Consider the following 19280-nt stretch of genomic DNA (forward strand, 5'->3'; position numbering starts at 1 on the left):
TCTGGCTATATATACCCAAGGATGTTGTGCTAACCTGAACGATAATGTTCCTTACACATTCACAATCACACATCTGTTATGGTTGCTATTGGACTATCAGTGTTTATCTTCATTGGGTGTCCTACAATAAGGATGCGTCTCTGGCTTGTCAACAGGAGTAGTGGGACTGTAAGTCATTGAGGTACTGGAATGGGATTGGGACCCAAATGAACAAGATGTCAAGTTTGAGCAGACTGTGTGACTTTTGATGTGGGAATTAAATTCAATCCATAGCTGGGGAGAAGAATAACTAATGGCCAGAAGGTGCTGGTTTATATACCTTTTAGCTGCGGTGCAAGACTAGAAGTAGTCAATAGGCAATACAGAAAATACTGGATAGCTCTTGCAGAGTTTGGAATGAGTCTCGTACGATGTCAATACGAATGTGATACGATGTCGGTACGATGTCGGTACGATGTCGGTACAAGTCAATACAAAGTCGGTCCAAAGTCAGAGGTATGTTTGGAAGTGGCAAAGTGGTTTTTATGATACTCTTACTGTTCTCATTGCAGTTGCAGAACATCATTCAACAAATCATCGTATCCCTTGATCAAATTTGATAACATTTCTGAGTTGGTATGACATCACTCAACAAAGATGGGAAATCATATCAATGATGTGCGGATAATAATGAGAATGGTGATTGTCTTATCTGTACTCTTTCCCTTGGTGATTGCCTGATTGAAATTTATGGCCTGTACCCTTGTCATTACTCTTGACAATATCAGTCACCAATTAGTCAGTCCATGGCCACAATACTCACTCTGGGGTTATGCCATGGGATTATTGTTGTTCTTGTCATTCTTGCTGAGTGCCTCATCCTTCTTCGACCTCTTGATGCCTTTAGCAAATATCTTTCAACCTTGCCGCTGTAGTGTGATAGGGCCCCGTTGATGGAAGCCTTGTTGATTATTGTGACAAGGCGGCCAAGTTCATGATGTATTGCAGAAAGTGGCCTCCTGAAGATGATGCCCTGTGATAAGGAAGGGTATGAAAAGTCTGCAACATGTCACAGAAATGGTCTTCTGATGATGTCCCTATAAAGTATGGAACAAAGGACAGGCAGAACCTGAAAGGTTGAACATTGTGACAAGGATGACCAAATCACAGTATAGAAGGTGTAAGTAGGGCTTGTCTGTCTTTTTCCAGTCCTTTCCCAGTAAACTTCTGCTCAAGGATAGACACCAAACAACAGTAGGACGAACCTAGACATCACACCGATTGTAAGCAGTTAATCCATCCGAGACATCCACAGATGATTTGTAGGAGATTAGTTAACTCCATCCAGACACCATACCCACACCCACACACTCACACCCAATGGCCTCATATAGTCACCCAGAAAGCAACCCAGCCCCAAGCCATCCGCCTTCAAAGTCCACCATGTCGCAAAGGTCAGACAGGGTAGTCCCTTGTCACCACTGCAAAAAGCAAAAGCTGAAATGTGTGTGGGAAAAGCCAATTGAACCTTTGGGCAAAGAAGACAAAATCAACAGGGAGTTACATCGCAGTGAAGCATATTCTACTGAAAAATGTGTTCGGTGCACCAAAAAGAGCCTTGACTGCATATCTACAGCTTCATGCAAGTATTGTAGTTTCCATCATGTTCCTTGTATCAAATCGATTAGGTATGGCAACACAAACTTCCTGCAGGGAAAAAGGGTAATGTTGACATGTGGGTACACCAGGCGCTATGAAGCATGTGAAATGTGCAAGGCCAACAACTTGGTCATGGAGTGTTTGGGAGTCAAAGATTGGGGTGAAAAGTAGGTAGAGAGGACATATTGGCACACCCAAACTACCTAGAGAAATATGAGTGCTGACCATCCAATACCACCATCCTCCAGGTGGAAGGTAGCTTCCAGCAGCAATTTGGCATCCCAATACAGCCAGCTTACTCCCTCCCCAACAGTTCTAGGCAGTGCTTCCACAATCCAGTCAGATGCCTCATCATACCTTGGAGGAAACATTGCTTCATTTGTCCCTCTTCAGCCTGCAGATACATACCTTTCACCCTATAACACAACGGTAGCTGTTCATCTGACACCCAAGCGAGAACAAACATCAACAGCCGGCACTCAAAGTCCTACAGCTGTCCCTACACTCTCCTATGATTCCTACTCATTTGCAAAAAGCCCTGGTGCAATGGCCATAGTACCAGCTGCAAATATCCCTGACACTGTTGATCCCATGATCTCTCTTTGACATCAAGTGATGTGGATCGACAGTGTCACAGCAATGTGCTTGAGCATCTCAAGCAGCACTCTTTGGAGATGTACAGTCAAAAGGATCAAGCAGAACAACAGATTCCAGCATTAGCTCTGCCTGGAAGCCCACTCCAGGAGATACCAGATCCCTGTGTGCATAGTTCAGCTGATCATTCAGAGTCTAATTCATTCTTGGCAGAGAAGTATCTCAACCTATAAATCTCTTTTTTTTTCTCGTTTTGTGAATGAAAGTGTCAAGTCAAGGAGCTGCATGTCACAATGGAGCTCAACGACATATGCATGTATGACATATGCAAGTCTGGTGAGTGTGTCATGAGGGCCATGTTACATTTACAAGGTATCTGCTGATTAAGTCCTATCAGCTGGTGAGATCTAGCAGAATTCAAGCAAAGACTTCTCTTGTGCAGCAATCAACTGCATCCCATCCTCATTTTACCTCACCCTTGCCCTTGATACAGAGTGCTGCTACATAAAAGTTTGGTCATTCAGGCTTGAGGAATAAGCATCATTACCAGAATCTGGCATTGGGCCACCTTATAGCTACTCTGAAGGACTTTCATAGAAACAATGGTGTCTGAATGGTACCAGCATGCTCTTGTTGACAATATGTCAATGACCTATCATGAAGAGTTGGTGGCAGATCCACACTAAACATTTCAGTTGTTTGTTTGCTTCATCAACACTCTTTTTGTTTTTGCCATCCCTGGGGCCCGATTTATGGCATGATGAGAGGAAGTTGGAGGAAAAGCTGGATGTAGATCAGCTTAGATAGATCAGTTTGACCAAGAGTCAATTGCACAGAATAAGGTATAGACTGCCAACCCTGTGCATTGGGCCATGAGCGGCGGTACAATCCTGCATGTTTTGTCATATACTTATGACTTGTGACCCAGCACATAGCTGTCACGACCATATACCGATAATCACGAAGGCATCGCGAACATGCCATGAAACTTGTTGTAATTCATAAGCCTCGACGCGTTCATACGAATTTAGAACTATCACATCGTCGTACCATGAATCTTAGCTCTTTACCAATACATGTGAGTCCAGAATATGGCCTTTTAGCGATTGGCAACCGGGAACATGAACATAACCGAGAACAAGCGAGAATCGCGAAGGGATATAGATGAAGGAACAAAATCCCCAGCGATTCTCGATTTTAGTCTTCGCCGTAGTACATGAACTTAGCCACCGTGGCCACGATCTTAGTAGTTCACCCGATCAGTCTCGACTTAGCTGTATATATGTTATAACCTTAAGTGTTTTGACATATGCAAACTTAACATCTACACTACTGTTTTGGGTCAAATCTTGGTCATTGGCTGGTCGGTGTGACACCCCTGACAATAGTCTTGCATGGATGTCCGATTTTTCTTACCCCAATTCTGTGGTCCAATCATCAGAAGTTGATTTGATTACCTGTGCTTGATGATTGTGCTCTTCAAAGCCTGTGCAGGCCACCAAAAGAAAGACAACTTGCAACATGTTACAGAAATTGGCTTCTCAGAATGCTTGCCATGATTGTGTATCAACAAAGGATAAACTGGGTAGATCTGCAACATGTCACAGATGTGGGCCTTCTGATTATATCCCCACAACTTACGAACAAAGGACAGGCAGAGTCTGAAAGGTGCAGTGATACAATGAGGCTAACCATGGGTCAGAATGGCATATATTGCTGGCTTTTCTTCCCCTTTTTCAACTTGCTTTCCTCAAAGAATTCAGCTCAACAAATCTGACCAAGCACTGCCAATTCGATCATTTCAAGACACACAATTCACTGTGAGTGAATTAGCCTAAGAGGCGGCCAATGTTGGCTTATCAAAGCAAAGGTAGACAGAGACCGTGAACACTACAACACAGAATGGATCTCGGTACATACACCACCTCAAGCTCTAGCCAGCCTCCTTCAAGTTCAAGCAAGAAAAAGAGGGCTCTTGGTCCAATTGCATGTGACGATTGTAGGAAGCACAAAGCCCGGTGTGACTGGAAGTGAGTCTGAAAGTAGTTGGGCCTTGGACAAGGAGGACAACATTGATACATGTTTCCACGTCAGTGCGGAGATAGGAAAATGTGTTCGCTGTATAGAGAAGGACATTGATTGTTTATGGACAGTTCGCAAGTAAGTCAGTAACTCAAATTTCAGTGTTACTTCATCTGTTTGAACTTCACATCTGACTGGGCTTACCCAATCCTACAAGGAGGAAGCCATTCAAAGCGTGCATGTCTTGCCATAAGAGCAAAACGGAATGTGAAAGAGGGTATGTTTGTGAAGATGGATCTCACTCATGACACAAGAAGAGACACTGATGAGGACATGCACCTCATCAGAGGACCTGATGAACGATGTAAACGCTGTGCCCGGCGCAAAGAGCCCTGTGTCTCCCAAAGCGAGGGAAGGAGGTGTGTCAAGATACCTGTTCTCTTGAAACTGCGACTCCTAATGGTCATCGTCTTATGACTGCATCATCTGATGAAGCTTTGATGGCTGACCAGCCTATACTATTCTGGTTGAGCAGACCGCAACCGAATGAACATCTGGACAACCAGCCCAATTCCAGCAACAGCACAATGCAGATCTCCCATGCGCCCTACACAGCTCCAGGTGGTTTTGAGATGGCGGCCCCTTCCTCTTTTTATGGAGAGGGCAACATGTTCTCTTTGCCTGCATCAAATGCCAACTCTGCACACACATATCTTTATCAAGATCAAGAAGCTTTGCAGAGATATTCAGCATCAGGCAGCACCCAAACACCCACACAGAGTGAGTACAATCTCCAGGCTGGGCAATCCGATAAATTACCCTCTTACTATTTTGATTGCACTACAACCACACTGAAACGTATTGCTCGCCTCATTGGTCCCCTAAAGGTTACATCCCTGAGAGCACCACAGTTCCACCCCGTGAATGGCACCTCTTCGATCCGAACTCGCGTAAATTGCCTGAACTCTCACAGGGGACTGGAAGGACTGACAATAGCCGTCGTTGAATCTGGGGCGCACCGCCCCTTACCTTTTTGGCCACAAGAAGGCGGTCGTGTTGAGCGCTGTGGAGCCGGGTGAAGCGAGCGGACAATCATGACGCAGGTGATAGGGAGCGCACGGAAGGTAGGAAAGAAGATGGACCTAAGGGAGACGAGCGCGTATATTACAAAGAGGATGTGTGTTGAATAAGAGCTGCAGCGTATGTTACAAGACAGAACAGCGTGTGGGGTCAGAGGATGTCTGAGACCGATTGTCCATATTTGAGCCTTCATTTAGTGTTCGCCATACGAATATGTACCCATGCATATGGTGTCTCTAGCAGGCCCCTATTCGAGCACCTCCTCCTATCAGCGTCGCTCTCGCTTCACCGCCGAAGATTGATTTCCACAGCTCGTCTCGGACTTCGGGTAATGTCAGAATAGTCCTCGTTTCTGCGTGAGCGGCGTTTCAGCAAGGGCGATTGACCAGATTGAAACGGGAAGTGATACTCACTGCTGTCTTTATGGCTTATGTCTAGCAGTACAACGGTAGTTGGGGTGATTTTGATGGCACCTTGACGAACATCGTTATCAGATCAGCTGACCCGTGGTCCTATGGTGAAACGGACGTCAAGCAGCACACTCACCTTCCTCCAGTAGCTTGCCTACTCGGGCTGGTGTACCGACAGCAATTGTCACTTTTGTCTTTTCGAGGTATTTCACCTGATCAGCGAGTTTGAAGTGTTTCGCGAATAGCTACCAAGGTGTGACGGTGAACAGTGAGCATGGAATTTGCTGAGTCGTAGCCCGTTGCAGCTCACTTTTGCAACCTCCCCTGGACCCTTGATATCTCTAACTCCTCTAACCACATCCGCACATCTCAATCCTGACAAAGAGAGGATGATCACCCTCGGTGATCCAGTCTCCAGCTTTTTACTCTTCAATGGCTTCAGCAAAGTTTCCACCCGTTTGGCCAAGGAAACAAAGGACGCTTCTCCTTCTGCGCTCTCGACGGCTTTGGGAACGGAGTATTCGGCTGGTGAGAGTAAGTTTGTTTCGGGGATGAGCTTGTCTTCGAGTTCGACAGCGCTTGCGGACGGATATGATTCGCGTAAGGATTTGAGAAAGACGGCAGAGAGTTCGGAGGTGGTGAAGTGTGTCGGGGCGTCATTAGGAGTAGAGTTGGCAGCACCATTTTGTCGTTTCTGCTGTCATGTCAGCACAATAAGATTCGAATTATTGGGCTGCTAGAGCCCAACTCACTTTAGCCTTACGCTCCTTCTCCTTCTCCTTCTTCCGTCTCTTCTTCTCGGCTTTCTTCGCTTCCTCACTTTCGTCCCCTAGCTCCACCTCATCCGCCTTTCTCTTCTTTCCCTCTCCAGCAGAGTTGCTAGCTGACGGCTCATCCTCGTCCACTATCTCTGCAGGTTCGAAGTCATCCTCCTCTTCAAGGACAGCGTTGTCTTCCTCTTCTTCAGCTTCGGAGCCGGATCCCTCAGCTTCGGCGTCTGAATCCGCGAGGAGATCGGGGTCGAGCTCGAGACCATCGTCAAGGTCGTCTCCACCTGTTTTCGATACCTTCTGTTCAGTCGTTTGTACCATGCTGGTAAGTCTCGTCTATACTAGATGTAGCCAGCACTGTGAATGAAATTTGTTGTTGAATTTTGCGAACTTGGGATCGATATGCTACCAACTTTATCGAAAACAAATCCGCACGTGCCTTATCAGTTTCCCACGGTCCATCATATTAATTTCTGAGGATGACAGCTTTGGGTCCTCCACCGGCACTGTTAACTTTTACAAGCTATCCTTGACTTTTGTTCTTCACTCAACACAGTTTACCTACGATAACATAGACAACATGGGGAAAGCACAGTACAAGAAGAAGACACAAGCGTGGAGACACAACCCCCTCAGAGTGCCTGACGCGCACCTGGGAGCTGGAAAGGCCGAGGGGAAGGCAGATCCGGCGAAGGAGAAGCAGATGTTACCTATTCTCAATAAGGTGTGTGACGATTTCTCAGCTGAAGCTCGATTCTCTGTGTCTCTGTAGCAGAGCTGATGACAGTCGACTTGTTTTTAGCTCAAATCACCTCAATACGCCGACAGGACATGGGCTTGTGCTGCCATTTGTAACCTCATTCAGAATGACGCTGCGACTCGAAGACTGTTCCAAAGTAGAAATGTGGTCGGCGAGCTCATTGAGCGATTATCGGACGATATCGATGAGGTCGTCGTGGAAGCGTCAGGTGCTTTGAGGTGTGTACCACATGTACTTGTTCTCCGTCAGCTAAGCTGAGTCCCTTCCTCGCAGGAACCTTGCGATTGATGGCGGTCACGAGCTCTGTGGAGAGATGGCCAACAAGGGGATCATGTCCCACCTGACTGTGCTAATTGGCAAGGTGAGCTTCCGAGTGTCGTGATACATCATTAAGAAAGCTGACAACAACACTGGTGCAGATCTCCAGTACCATCGACACTATCCTCACCGGAGCGGATCAGTCTCAAGCTACTTCCGACAAATTCTTCCAAGAACGAAAACACCTCCTGGACTTGGCTGAGAACGTCATTTCCCTCTTGTGGAGCATGGCCGAAGCGAGTCCTAAGACATTGCAAGCTGTCAATGCTGTGGCAAGCGAGGGTCTACTTGTGAAGGTGCTCCAAGGGCGGGAGAAGCTCGGTCTCGGTGTATCATTGGCCGCAGGTACGTTCAACCTATTTAACCACCGGCTGGCTTCGCGAATTTCGACGCTGACACATCACTGGTGCAGCTCAAGCTTTGTATTCCTTGTCACAAGACAACTTCCCTTTCCGAAAAGCCCTTATCACCCACCCTTCTGCTTTGCAGACTCTGATCGAAGTCGCTCAGCAAGATCACGCTCCCGCGGAAAGCAGCCAGCAGGCGAAGTCGAAGAAAGGAAAGGGGAAGGACAAGCAATCAAATGGTGACGCTCAGGAAGAGCTGCCAGAAGGTCGGGCTCTGTTGAGAAGGGTTCTCGTTTGTGGTATGTTCATCTACATCTGGGTGCTGGCCGTAAACGATGCTGATATCATTCGCAGGTGTGTTGAGAAATTGCGTTCGTGCGGGTTCATGGGCGGACGAGAAAGTAGATATCAGCACCATCACCAATGCTACCGTCCTACCACTGGTAAATGGGCTGCTTGATGTCAACTTGCAAAGCGTCGTTGGACGAGTGTTGGAGCTGGTACAGGCGCTTGTAAGTTGTCCGCTTATGTTCAACTCCCGAGCCGTTCAACTGATCTTGTCTTATCAGCCAAAACAGGACGTCGTCACTGCACTTGGTAAAGATGCCAAGACCGATCACAGGTCAGGTCCCGAGTTGTCTTTAGAGCGCATTGAGCGAAGTTTGAGTACCGTGGTGACCGCGTTGGAGGTTTTGACGAACATCTGCGCTGGACTGGAAGATGAGGAAGAAGGACCGAATGGTGCGGAGGCGGTCGAGGAGGATGGTGATGGTGAGTTAGCTTTGTCACGATTTAGTACGGATAACCGCTGACAATTCAAACACAGCAGACGAAGACGAGGAGATGGACGACGTGATCGATGACGAAGGTCTGATTGAACGAGGTCGAGAACCAGATGCCATGTTCGAAGACCTCTCAACAAACCCAGTCGTTAACCCCGGAGCGACACTTTCCCACCTTCTCACTGGCCTCCAACTTCCTCAACGGCTCACTGCCTTGTCCCAGCTCACACAGCTCTCCTTCCCTCCTGCTAACGACAATCCTTCTCCTCATCCACCCACTACATCCGTCCTTTCAATGCTGCACTTGCGCGCTCTCGAAGCGTTGAACAACCTCCTTCTCACAACCGCTGCGTCGTTACCTTCCAACCCAAGCGCCGCATCACAAGCGGCCGCCGCTGTACCTGTTCAAGGTATCTGGGATGCGATGTTCGCGACAGTCGAGACGATCGGATCGGAGCCTCAAGCTTTGACTATGAAGGGCCAGGAGATGAGGGTCGAGGTGTTGCAAATGGCTTTGGGCTGCATTTGGGGAGTAGCCAAGATTGCTCCGGCTCAACTCGTACGTTGGTGTTTCGACGTTACATCACTGGGAGAGTTTGAAGCTAACTGCGAGCGAACCACAGACCGTTCAATCCCAACAGATCCAGACTCTCATTGATGTTTTGGCCGTCCTCCGATCCGAAGTTGCCAAGACCAGGTGTATCGAGGCTCTCTCTTCACTCGCCTCTCGTCAAAACGTCACGGTAGAAGAGAACCGTGCGATCGGTACTTGGCTGATCCAGCAACTCACATCGTCAGCTGCACCACTATCATCAGAGACATTGATTGCGGTCTTGAACGCCGTCATAGATATGTACGCGGACGAGACGAGAGATTACGATCAAGAGGTCTTTGTCAAAGGAGCATTCCTGGAGGGGTTATCTGGCATCGTGGCGAAAGTGAAGGGCGAGGTGAGTCGTTTTCTTTCCAAATATACGAGATTGTCTGGTTGACATGTGTGCTATGCTGAACAGGTCAAGAAAATCGATCGAAGAAACGATCGTCAAGCAAGAGTGAGGGGAGAAGAGGCGTACGAGAACTTGGTGGCTTTCATCAAGTACAGACGAAGCTTGCGTCGATAAGACCTTTGCCGGTAGTCACCCCCATCAGCTTACGCTGAGCTAGGACCCAACGAGATCCGCTAAGACTGAGCCGTGTTCGCATTTATACCTTGCATCGATGCCTCTTTTATATGCCTTATGAATCTGTGATGTCATGTCGATCTAGTTCCATTGATTCGCATGTTATTGTGATGATCTAACCTCCCGCACACCCTCACTTTCTCTTGCCGCCCTTCCTCTTTCTTGGCTTTCCCTCCTCCGCCCCACCACCAACTACCCCACCTTCCATCCAACTATCGTTTTCTTCCAAAGGTGTTAGGGTCCCATCTTCCACTTCCTCCTTTGCGGCAAGACGAGCTTGATGAGCGATCTCCGAGGGAGGTTCGATCGATTCGTCCAAGATCACTTTCTTGTCATCTTCCTCTTCCGAGGGCGCGTCATTGAATGCCCATAGGTCTTTGAGTTCGCCTCGTGCGAGAGCGAGCAAGAGCGGTCCAATCGCTGCGAGAGGTGACGTCAGTAAGCGTCGTCATGATCTAGCAGGCATCATTTGTGACACCGCACTGAGTTATACAAGACGTAAGAAGAGAGAAGACTCACTACACGCAGGACTGAGATACAACAATGCCGGTTGTGCCCTCTTCGTCCAATGCATAACAACCATCGTCGTCCCCAACCCAATCACATAACTGACCAACCCAGCGATGAAGTATCCCTTCCCGAATTTACTCCTACTCGTCACATCTTCCTCTGGATGGGACTTGACATGTCGGTGTAGGTCGTACCGCAGACAAAGGGCGATGACGAGTCCTGGGACAACGATATCGCCAAGACCGAGCATGGCAAATTCCGTAGGGCTGGAAAAGGGAGAAGTCTTGGGAGAGAGGATCTTGATGGGGGCATCGATACCTTTGGCAACGGTTACCATGACGGGGGTAGCGAAAACCTGTCATGACATAAGAAGGGTGTGTCAGCTGCCATTATGTACCATGTCGGCATGATGGATAATCCAATACAGAAAACAACGCGTACGAAACGCGGACTGTTCACCACTCACCCAGAAGATATCGTAGATCAACAATAAACCCAATAACGAGAACGCCGTCAAGAACGAATCAAGCTTGAGCAATGCCAACGTCGCCGTACTCAACGATAACGCCAGGACGTTCGAGAGAATGTAAGGTCGTCCGAGGGGGATGTATAGTGCTGGTAAAATTATGGATACAGGGAGCAGAAGGAGGGAAGGGAGAGTGATGGGCAGGTGGAATATTTCTGTGATCGAAAGGACAAATCAGCAAGGTAGGGTGAGCCAACTGAACAGGGTTGCGGGTGTGACAGTGTGTTCAAGGTTACTCACGTCGGATACCTGCGGAGATGCGAACGTGATACGTCTTGGGCTTGATGGACAACTGACGAAGAGCAAAGTTGACTATCGAGGAGAAAGTCTAAAAGATCACAGAAACACAAACCGTCAGCTGCTATTTTGTCTCAGGCGAATGACTAAAAACCGGCAGCTCACCGATTGTACCGCGAATATTCCTGCTCCGGAAACTAGGCCGCGAAACAAGAGCGTCAGCTCCCGGTGTGAAGTCACTTGCTCCACTTGACAAGATCATTTGCAGCCGCATCCATCAAAGTGGAAGGGCGACGAAGGAAAGCGCTCTCCAGACTAAGACTTACAATAAACTCCCAGCACGAGATTTATCCACTTCTTCCCCACGTACTTCAAGATCGCCCACAGTCCCAATAACGCGACTGACCCGAGTACTGGGAACAATAACGAATCTGCCCAAGTCAAAGTCTCCTCGATAGTCTCTTCGTCTTCTTCGAGAAGGTCGAGGTCATCTTCGTAAGCTAAATCTTGAGCGAGCTTGTCCCGTCGCGCTGCTCGGAGTTTCCGCAGTGTAGCTGCGGGAGTCTATTGATATCATAATAGTTAGTATGAAAGACATTCGTTAAGAGCCAAAGAATGTAAGAGGAGACTGGGACGGGGTCTTTGGTGGTCGAAATTGGGCAGGGGTTTGGCCAAACTCACCTTGAGCGACTTGAACGAGCCCACCGTGATGGGTATCAGAGCTTGCAGCCCCAGCGCAAGGTACGAAGCGTACAGGTCGGTGTCTCGAGTCATGATGAGGGCCGAGTCGTAAGTATAAATACAAAACAAGTCGTAATCTAGGGGAAGAACAAGTACAAATAATGTTGCTTCTCTGTCGGTTGTCGGTGCAATCGAAACCGCGCGTTCAACGTGGAGGTCGCGAGACCGGAGGCAAAGTGGCACTTGCACCGGATTTATCTAATCTAAAGAACCGATGGTGTTGGACTTTTGTCTCGTCAGACTTGGCTAGAAAGGGTTCACGGTCTGATAGAACAGCCGGACCCAGATGAGACTGCTTGGCATAAATTTGCATTTCATAAGTCTGCCGAATAACCCAAGATTTGACCACTAAACTTCATTTTCTTCTCATCGTGTCTTATCATTTCTCTCGCCTATGCCATTTACGAGGCCAACTCTTGGTCCTTGTGAGTGACTAGATGGTCCTTATACGACCACCTTTGTCTGAGTAGGCTTCCCGTAGCTCGAGTGCGGCTTGTCGTGCACTTTCATATGTCGCTTGAGCTGATCAGGTCGAGTGAACCTCTTCCCACAACCGGGGTGTGCACATGCGAAAGGTCTTTCGCCAGTGTCTGCGGAGGTGAAGAAGTCAGCACGGAATATCAAACCGGAGGACATTTTCGGATGCACATACGAGTACGGATCTGTAAAAGACAGTCAGACATCAGTCAGGGTCACTTGACGAATGGGGTAGAAAGAAGGAACTCACGTGTTTTGTCAAATTGGAGGCTTCGATGAAACCCCTTTGAGTTAGAAAACAACTGTCAGTATACTTTGTAATCAAATGTGCTATATTCATACTCACTTTTGACAGTAAGGACAGACGAAGGGTTTTTCTCCGTTGTGCGTACGCTTAGTAGGTATATCAGCACAATGCTGTTGTTTGATTGAAACGCCACGCTCACCATGTGGATCGTCAAAGACGATGAAATGGCAAAAGACTTTCCACACCCTGGGTGTTCACATTTGAATGGTTCTGATAGCGAGATGTCAGTGATAAAGATCGTGACTGAATGCTAATATCGACCAAGTCCACTCACTCTCTTGAGCATGCCTTCGCATGTGAGCGGACAGAGGGGCGGCTTCTGAGAAAGCCTGGTCGCAGAGACCACATACGAACGGCTTGTGAGCAACATGACTTTGCAAATGCCTGAGCACCTTTTGTCGACTCTTGAAAGTCCTTCCTTCTCCTCGACAACCTTCCCAATGACATGCGTAAGATTCTTGACCCCGCGGGATATGGACTTCGGACAAATGGTCCATCAGCGAGGCAGTGTCGGGGAACGGAGTGTCGATCGAACATCCAGGCCAATGACAGATATGCTGACGAGTCAAGCTCGGAGCGGGAGATGTTGATCTTTCGGTGTGAACGGTGGAAGGTGGAGTTGGGAGAGGATGATGATGGTGAGGTGGTGCGTGAGGATGGGGTTGATTGTGATCATGATCGTGATAATGGTGACCTAGGTGATGCGGATCCACGTGATGATGGTGATGATATTTTTCGAGCTGTTGTTGCTGTTGGATTCCGGATACGGATGGTTCAGGCCATCCTATGATCTCGCCGGGGACACCGAGATGCTCTTCCAAGACATGACGTAGCAAGGTGCCAGGACTATAAGGCTCGCCAGCCGCAGTCGAGTGATCGTGGCTGTGCAAGTGATGATGATCGTGGTAGACCATGTTGGTTGTATTCGTATTCGAAGCTTCGGGCACGACGGTCGGCATCTCGGTGATGGGGAAACAGTCGTCCCAAAGACAAGATAACAAACGATCTTGTTCACTCATAGTCACCTGTGGTGGAGTGGGATGGACCATCATATTTCCGTTGAATCCTTGAGGGATAGTCGGTGTTGGAAGCCCAGATCCTGATTGCGGAGTCGATTGTGGAGCTGGAGGCGTCATCATAGCTTGTATAGCATCATTGTCTTGAGCGCTCCGCTGTCCGACACCCCAAGCGCTCAGATGGTCAGCTGCAACGTGGGCGAGTAGATCTGGCATCGACTTGAAGACGAGATGACAATTGCCCCAGTGACAGGTATGAGATGCGAATTCCATCTGAGTCGTATTCTCGTCGACGGCGACAGGCGCGGGAGCGACCGATTGAGCAGTCATCGAAGCGAATAAAGCAGCAAGAGGATCTGGGGGCGGTGGATGAACCGCGGCGTTCTCGGTGGGACATACAGGTATCCCACAGTCGGGCTGGTTGCAGCATTCCAGCTGTGTGATTTGTCAGCACAAGAGGTTGTTCCCACGGATGCATCAACGTCGACGTACCAGTTGTTGGAGTGCATGACATCCTTCTTTCGAATCTGCCCACTCTTCTAAACTTTTCACACCACCTCCTTCGTGATGACCATGACTCTCGTCATGTCCATTACATTCGCCATGATCGTGATCACATACGTCTCCGCTCTCATCACACTTAGGGTCGGTGCAACACTCATCACTTTCATCACATCCGGCATGATGACCGGTGCAATAGTCCCCGTCGCAACAGTACGTCTCCATTGGGCAATCGGCCGTGCAGGTGGCCAAGTCGTCGTGATGATGCGCTGGGGTTTGCAGTCTACCGAGAGGGTGGTACTGTTGCTGAGTCGAGGACGATGTCGAGGATGATCCGCCATGATCTTGATCGCAACACATGGCATTATGCGCCCAAGGATCGTGATGCCGCATGTGGGCGAGCTGATGAGCAGCACCGTCCCGCAGAGGATATTGATTATAGGTGGATTGTTGGAGGTTGTGCATTCTGAAGCTACCGTAATCGATGGTGTGCTTTTCTAAGTTAATGTTCGAAGCAATGAAAGAAGTTTTGATGACCAAAAGTGCTTCGCTCGCTCCACTAGACCGTTTCTTCACCGCCCGTGCTGTCGGCCTGTAACAAGTCCGATGTACCGATGCGATGAGCCAATAGCCAATGGATACAAATACAAATGATTGATGGAAAAATTTGGTGCCATTGCAGCCAGCTGCAGTCAAAGCCAGCTGTATGTAGCACAAAAGGTATGAGACAATTGACCCCAGAACGACGACAGGGAGGGGGTTTGAGTACCTGTGCGGTCCAATCTCGATCTCAAATATGTCTATTCTGGTCCCGAGATCTTGCCCTATTCAGGTAATTTCCCCGCGACGCCACGTGGTCGTAGTCAAGCGACGAAATGACGCAGGGAACCGGATGATAAGCACGATGCAACACTCATTGTCATGTCATGCATGAATGACCACAAAGATTGTTGATGTAACCCAAAGTGAGCAAGCAATCCCTCCCAAAAGACAGATACAAGGTACAAAGCTCAGCCTTCTGCAGACAGTACACATACATGCTGCCACTTGAGATAACCTGTACCAAATCTGCACCGGTTTTGAAGACAGGTGTTCCTATGATGATGTCAGGGGCGTCACACCGACCAGCCAATGACCAAGATTCGACCCAAAACAGTATTGTAGATGTGAAGTTCGCGTGTGTCATGGACTTAAGGGTATAACATATATACAGCTAAGTCGAGACTGATCGGGTGACTACTAAGATCGTGGCTACGGTGGCTAAGTTCATGTACTACGGTGAAGACTAAAATCGAGAATCGCTGGGGATTCGTTCTCTTGACTACGGTTGTTCCTTCATCTATATCCCTTTGCGATTCTCGCTTGTTCTCGGTTATGTTCATGTTCCCGGTTGCCAATTGCTGAAAGGCCATATTCTGGACTCACATGTATTGGTAAAGATCTAAGATTCGCGGTACGACGATGTGATAGTTCTAAGTTCGTATAAACGCGTCGAGGTTTTATGAATTACGACGAGTTTCGTGGCATGTTCGCGATTATCGGTATACGGTCGTGAGTATAAACGCGTCGAGGTTTTATGAATTACGATGAGTTTCGTGGCATGTTCGCGATTATCGGTATACGGTCGTGACAGATGAGAACAAATCAAGTGTGATCTCTTTATATGCCAAGATGACAAAACCCCAGCTGTTATCATAATGCTCATTGATCACAATGTACAGATGACCCAACAACCATTTGCTTGCTGTTGTTTATATATACACAGCACACTCATCTGCAACATCCTCAGATTCTTTCATTCACGGTGGTCCACATCCACATTCAGTCCAAACAGTGTCCATGTCCCGGGTGACTTGTCCATTCAGGCCCAGTCCCGTTGTTGCCCAAGGCTTGAGCTGATGAGTGCTCCAACAGGAGCTCTTCAGTGTATTTCAGAGAGGTTGCCGTAGTTGTAGGAGGAGTCAAGCAACTTCTCAGACAAGTCCCCATAACTATTGAAGGCGCTGCCATCGTCATCAACAAGGTCATCTCGACAATAGTAGGAGTCTCCACACAGTCTAAGTTCATGCGCAGGCATCTGCCACACTTTCCACCATCAACCCTAAACATCACCCTTGTCATGAATGACAACCACCAAGACCAACATCCTCAGGTATATATAGCCAGAGGAGGGAGTTCCAGCCAAATCCTCTTTCCTGTGACCTTTCAGTATGATGCCAAGCTTTGGACAGCATAGTTGGCCACTGTGTAATAACACACTGCCTAGCCAGTGGCCAACTTTGCTATCCAAGCACCACATCGCACTATAAAAGGTCATGATGATTGGGATTCTGCTGAACCTCCCGGTTCTGGTTATGTATACCCGAGAATGTTGGTCATGGTAGTTGTCATTCATGACACACTGGCTTGGTGATGTTACTGACAGATTGCTATCCATGCTTGCATTGATTTCCAAGTCATAGACATCAATTGACAACTGTGCAGGCAGGTCATGTGCAGTCTCAGGATGGCCAAGATCAAACAGACACCATCACTCTAGGCTTATCACATCACTAAGTACCTATTACCCCACATATGTCTACTGCTACACCGAAGATATGTACAACAGTCCTGGCTCCAGCATCCAATAATTCAGCAATGTGTCTTTCTGAGCAATCAGCCTTGTGGCTGCCCTCCCATTGCAGTGAAATTATTGGGTCCAACCATGAGCAGTCCTTCCGGATGAAGCACTTGCACTGCTGGTGGGATAATCTCCTGTTTTATACCCCAGGTCTGGCGGACACTCCAAGGTGGCTATAGACAGTAGGCCGTCCAAAGGATCTCCACCTTCATAGTACTGGGGTTGAGGGGAGGCAAAAGGAGCATCGGCAGAAGGATAATAAAGTAGTAAAGGATTGATGTAGTCTGTCAGATGCTGAGGAGAGATATCACCAGCAGCACCATACATAGCAGCTGGGCACTCTGCTTGAGGATCATATGATGGAAGGTTAGGAGCACCATGCTGTGAAGGGTACACATTTCCCTCAAGCTGAGACAAATTGTAGCCAGTAGAAAAGTCATTGGATAAAGCAGGAGGTGTTCGACTAGCACCATCCAAAACTGCAGAGGAAGCAGCAGTAACAGAGTTCCTGCTAGAACAGAGTACATGGGTGAGCCAGGGATCAAAATACCCCCTTTGGTAATCTGGTCATGAGGACATGACTTACCTAGTATCAAATCCATTGATTGAGTGGTGATTGCCATTGCCAAAGGCCTTACACTCTTCACATGGTTCACTGGAATAGCTGTCACATCTCAGTGTTAGTTCCATCGCCCTTAGCTATGGAGAGAATCAATTCCAGCCACATACCTCTGAACATGAACACATGTGTCAGGGTGCTTCTTGTCCTGGATGTCTGTGCTTGTGGAATCGGCTCTTGATTTTGGGGTTGAGGTCTCAGTTGGATCATTTCCACCACGGGGCAAAATCTTTCTGTAACGACGAACAGTTCTTGGTGATTCCTGGAAGGTGGTCTTGGGTTGCAAGCGAGAGACCTTCTGATCTACACCAGCACAGTCACCATTCCCAGTAGTAAGCTGGGAGTGATAGTCCTTGAAATGAGTGCTATAGCGCACAGGATGAGAGGCTGGGGAGGGATCAACAGTGCCTGCTGCATGGGCTATTGCATCTTCGCACATTGCCTTGTAGGCAGCACTGGAGAGAGTTGACTTTGCCTGGCTGGACTTTGTATTGCTGTTGTGGTTCATGTTGTACGAGATTGTGAATATTAAGTGCTGTGCTCCAACTTTATGTCAGCACTTGTACAAGTGACTCAATGGCTTAGACAACAAATTAATGACCATTCCCTGGAAGAACATCACTCACAAGGAGATGCGTATTTGGTGATTGTTCGAGGTTCTTATTCTGGCTGGAATGCTTGGATGATTGACTGATTGATTGATAGAAAACAGGACAATGTCTGTATGTACTATATTATGAGCAGCACTGCCATGTCACTTAGTCCCCTTTGAGTGCTCATAACTCCTTGTTTCATGACCAACAATCACAGCAATTTTTGAACACCACATTCTGTGACATGTCAAGGCTAGTCAGGTGGCACCATGTGCAAGAAGTTCATCAAACATAGTCGTCACACCCACAGAATGGAGCACCTTTTGCAAAAAACCCAAGTACAATGGGTGGGCAGATTTGAAACCAAAGGACTGAATGGATTGGTAACTATGAAACCATTTGTGTTGCTGACACAAGCACATAGCAAGCTGCCAAATTTGGCAGGTAAAGGAGAAGGAAAACTCAAACAAAGGATACTATTTGACACTGTTATAATGCCCTCTTTTTGTATACATAACAGGAGTCAACATAATGGAACTAGCATTGATGAAAGGCTCGCATTGGTAATAAACAGTGACCAGCAAAACTGACCACTTGACAGAGATTCAGCTCTGTCATTCACCTCTGAGACTGACATCCCGTAATGACATAGTGTCAATTGCAGTCTAGGAGGAGAAGGACAACAGGTGCTGCTTGTTTGACTGTCCTGACTCTTTTTCATGGCTGTGCTTGATTGGTCTGAGCTGAAATGTGGCCTGTCCATCTGTAACTAAGACCTGTTAAACTGTTCACGGATATATCTTTCCTTTCCAATTGGGAAAAAGTACATGTATAATCGACCATTTGCATCCTGCTAAGGATTATTGCAACCTTGAGATATATTCTTCAATTCTTTCCCATATGTGATCCCCATATTTGATGAGGAATTGTTGAAGTCTAAACTCTCTGCTGATTGCCACATTGCAGATATTTCTCTCAGCAGACAATGAGCCGCAGTATCTGGTCATCATGATACACAATAGCCATGACTACTCATTCATTTGACATACTGATGACCGTCCACCTTTCTACTGCTACTGTTCAGATATACACGGTCCATTCTAGTCCACAATCTTTCCCCTGACCTCTCTTCCATGGTCATCTGGTACCAAGCCCGGCTCAACTTAGCCCTTATAGTACCATCCATTGTAGTTGAAGGGCTGAGTCCCACTGGGCACTGAGGCACCAGATG

At 47.8% G+C, this 19280-nt stretch overlaps 4 protein-coding genes across 4 annotated transcripts; 1 reads left to right on the top strand and 3 right to left on the bottom strand.

Annotated features, from left to right (window-relative positions):
* Positions 1-5570: 5570 nt before the first annotated feature.
* Positions 5571-6835, bottom strand: CI109_100803 (uncharacterized protein; the record flags this gene model as incomplete). Its single annotated transcript, XM_032006162.1, has 5 exons — positions 5571-5686; positions 5748-5807; positions 5881-5989; positions 6055-6438; positions 6497-6835. The coding sequence occupies 5 exons, from the start codon at positions 6833-6835 to the stop codon at positions 5571-5573; spliced, it is 1008 nt and encodes a 335-aa protein (XP_031859556.1).
* Positions 6836-7094: 259 nt separating this feature from the next.
* On the top strand, positions 7095-9842 carry CI109_100804 (uncharacterized protein; the record flags this gene model as incomplete). The annotated part of the gene is made up of 10 exons (XM_032006161.1): positions 7095-7238; positions 7317-7492; positions 7548-7635; positions 7694-7937; positions 8005-8238; positions 8294-8451; positions 8509-8710; positions 8766-9280; positions 9345-9671; positions 9735-9842. 10 exons carry the CDS (start codon positions 7095-7097, stop codon positions 9840-9842), a joined length of 2196 nt encoding a protein of 731 aa, XP_031859555.1.
* Positions 9843-10035: 193 nt separating this feature from the next.
* On the bottom strand, positions 10036-11949 carry CI109_100805 (uncharacterized protein; the record flags this gene model as incomplete). Its single annotated transcript, XM_032006160.1, has 7 exons — positions 10036-10322; positions 10422-10767; positions 10879-11093; positions 11179-11266; positions 11341-11372; positions 11502-11739; positions 11857-11949. The coding sequence occupies 7 exons, from the start codon at positions 11947-11949 to the stop codon at positions 10036-10038; spliced, it is 1299 nt and encodes a 432-aa protein (XP_031859554.1).
* Positions 11950-12360: 411 nt separating this feature from the next.
* CI109_100806 (uncharacterized protein) lies at positions 12361-14682 on the bottom strand (the record flags this gene model as incomplete). The annotated part of the gene is made up of 7 exons (XM_032006159.1): positions 12361-12506; positions 12569-12578; positions 12644-12677; positions 12740-12786; positions 12840-12910; positions 12975-14151; positions 14209-14682. 7 exons carry the CDS (start codon positions 14680-14682, stop codon positions 12361-12363), a joined length of 1959 nt encoding a protein of 652 aa, XP_031859553.1.
* Between the last annotated feature and the right edge of the window lie 4598 nt (positions 14683-19280).

This window comes from Kwoniella shandongensis, chromosome 2 (genome assembly GCF_008629635.2).
Source record: "Kwoniella shandongensis chromosome 2, complete sequence".
Classification (NCBI taxonomy): Eukaryota; Fungi; Basidiomycota; class Tremellomycetes; order Tremellales; family Cryptococcaceae; genus Kwoniella; species Kwoniella shandongensis.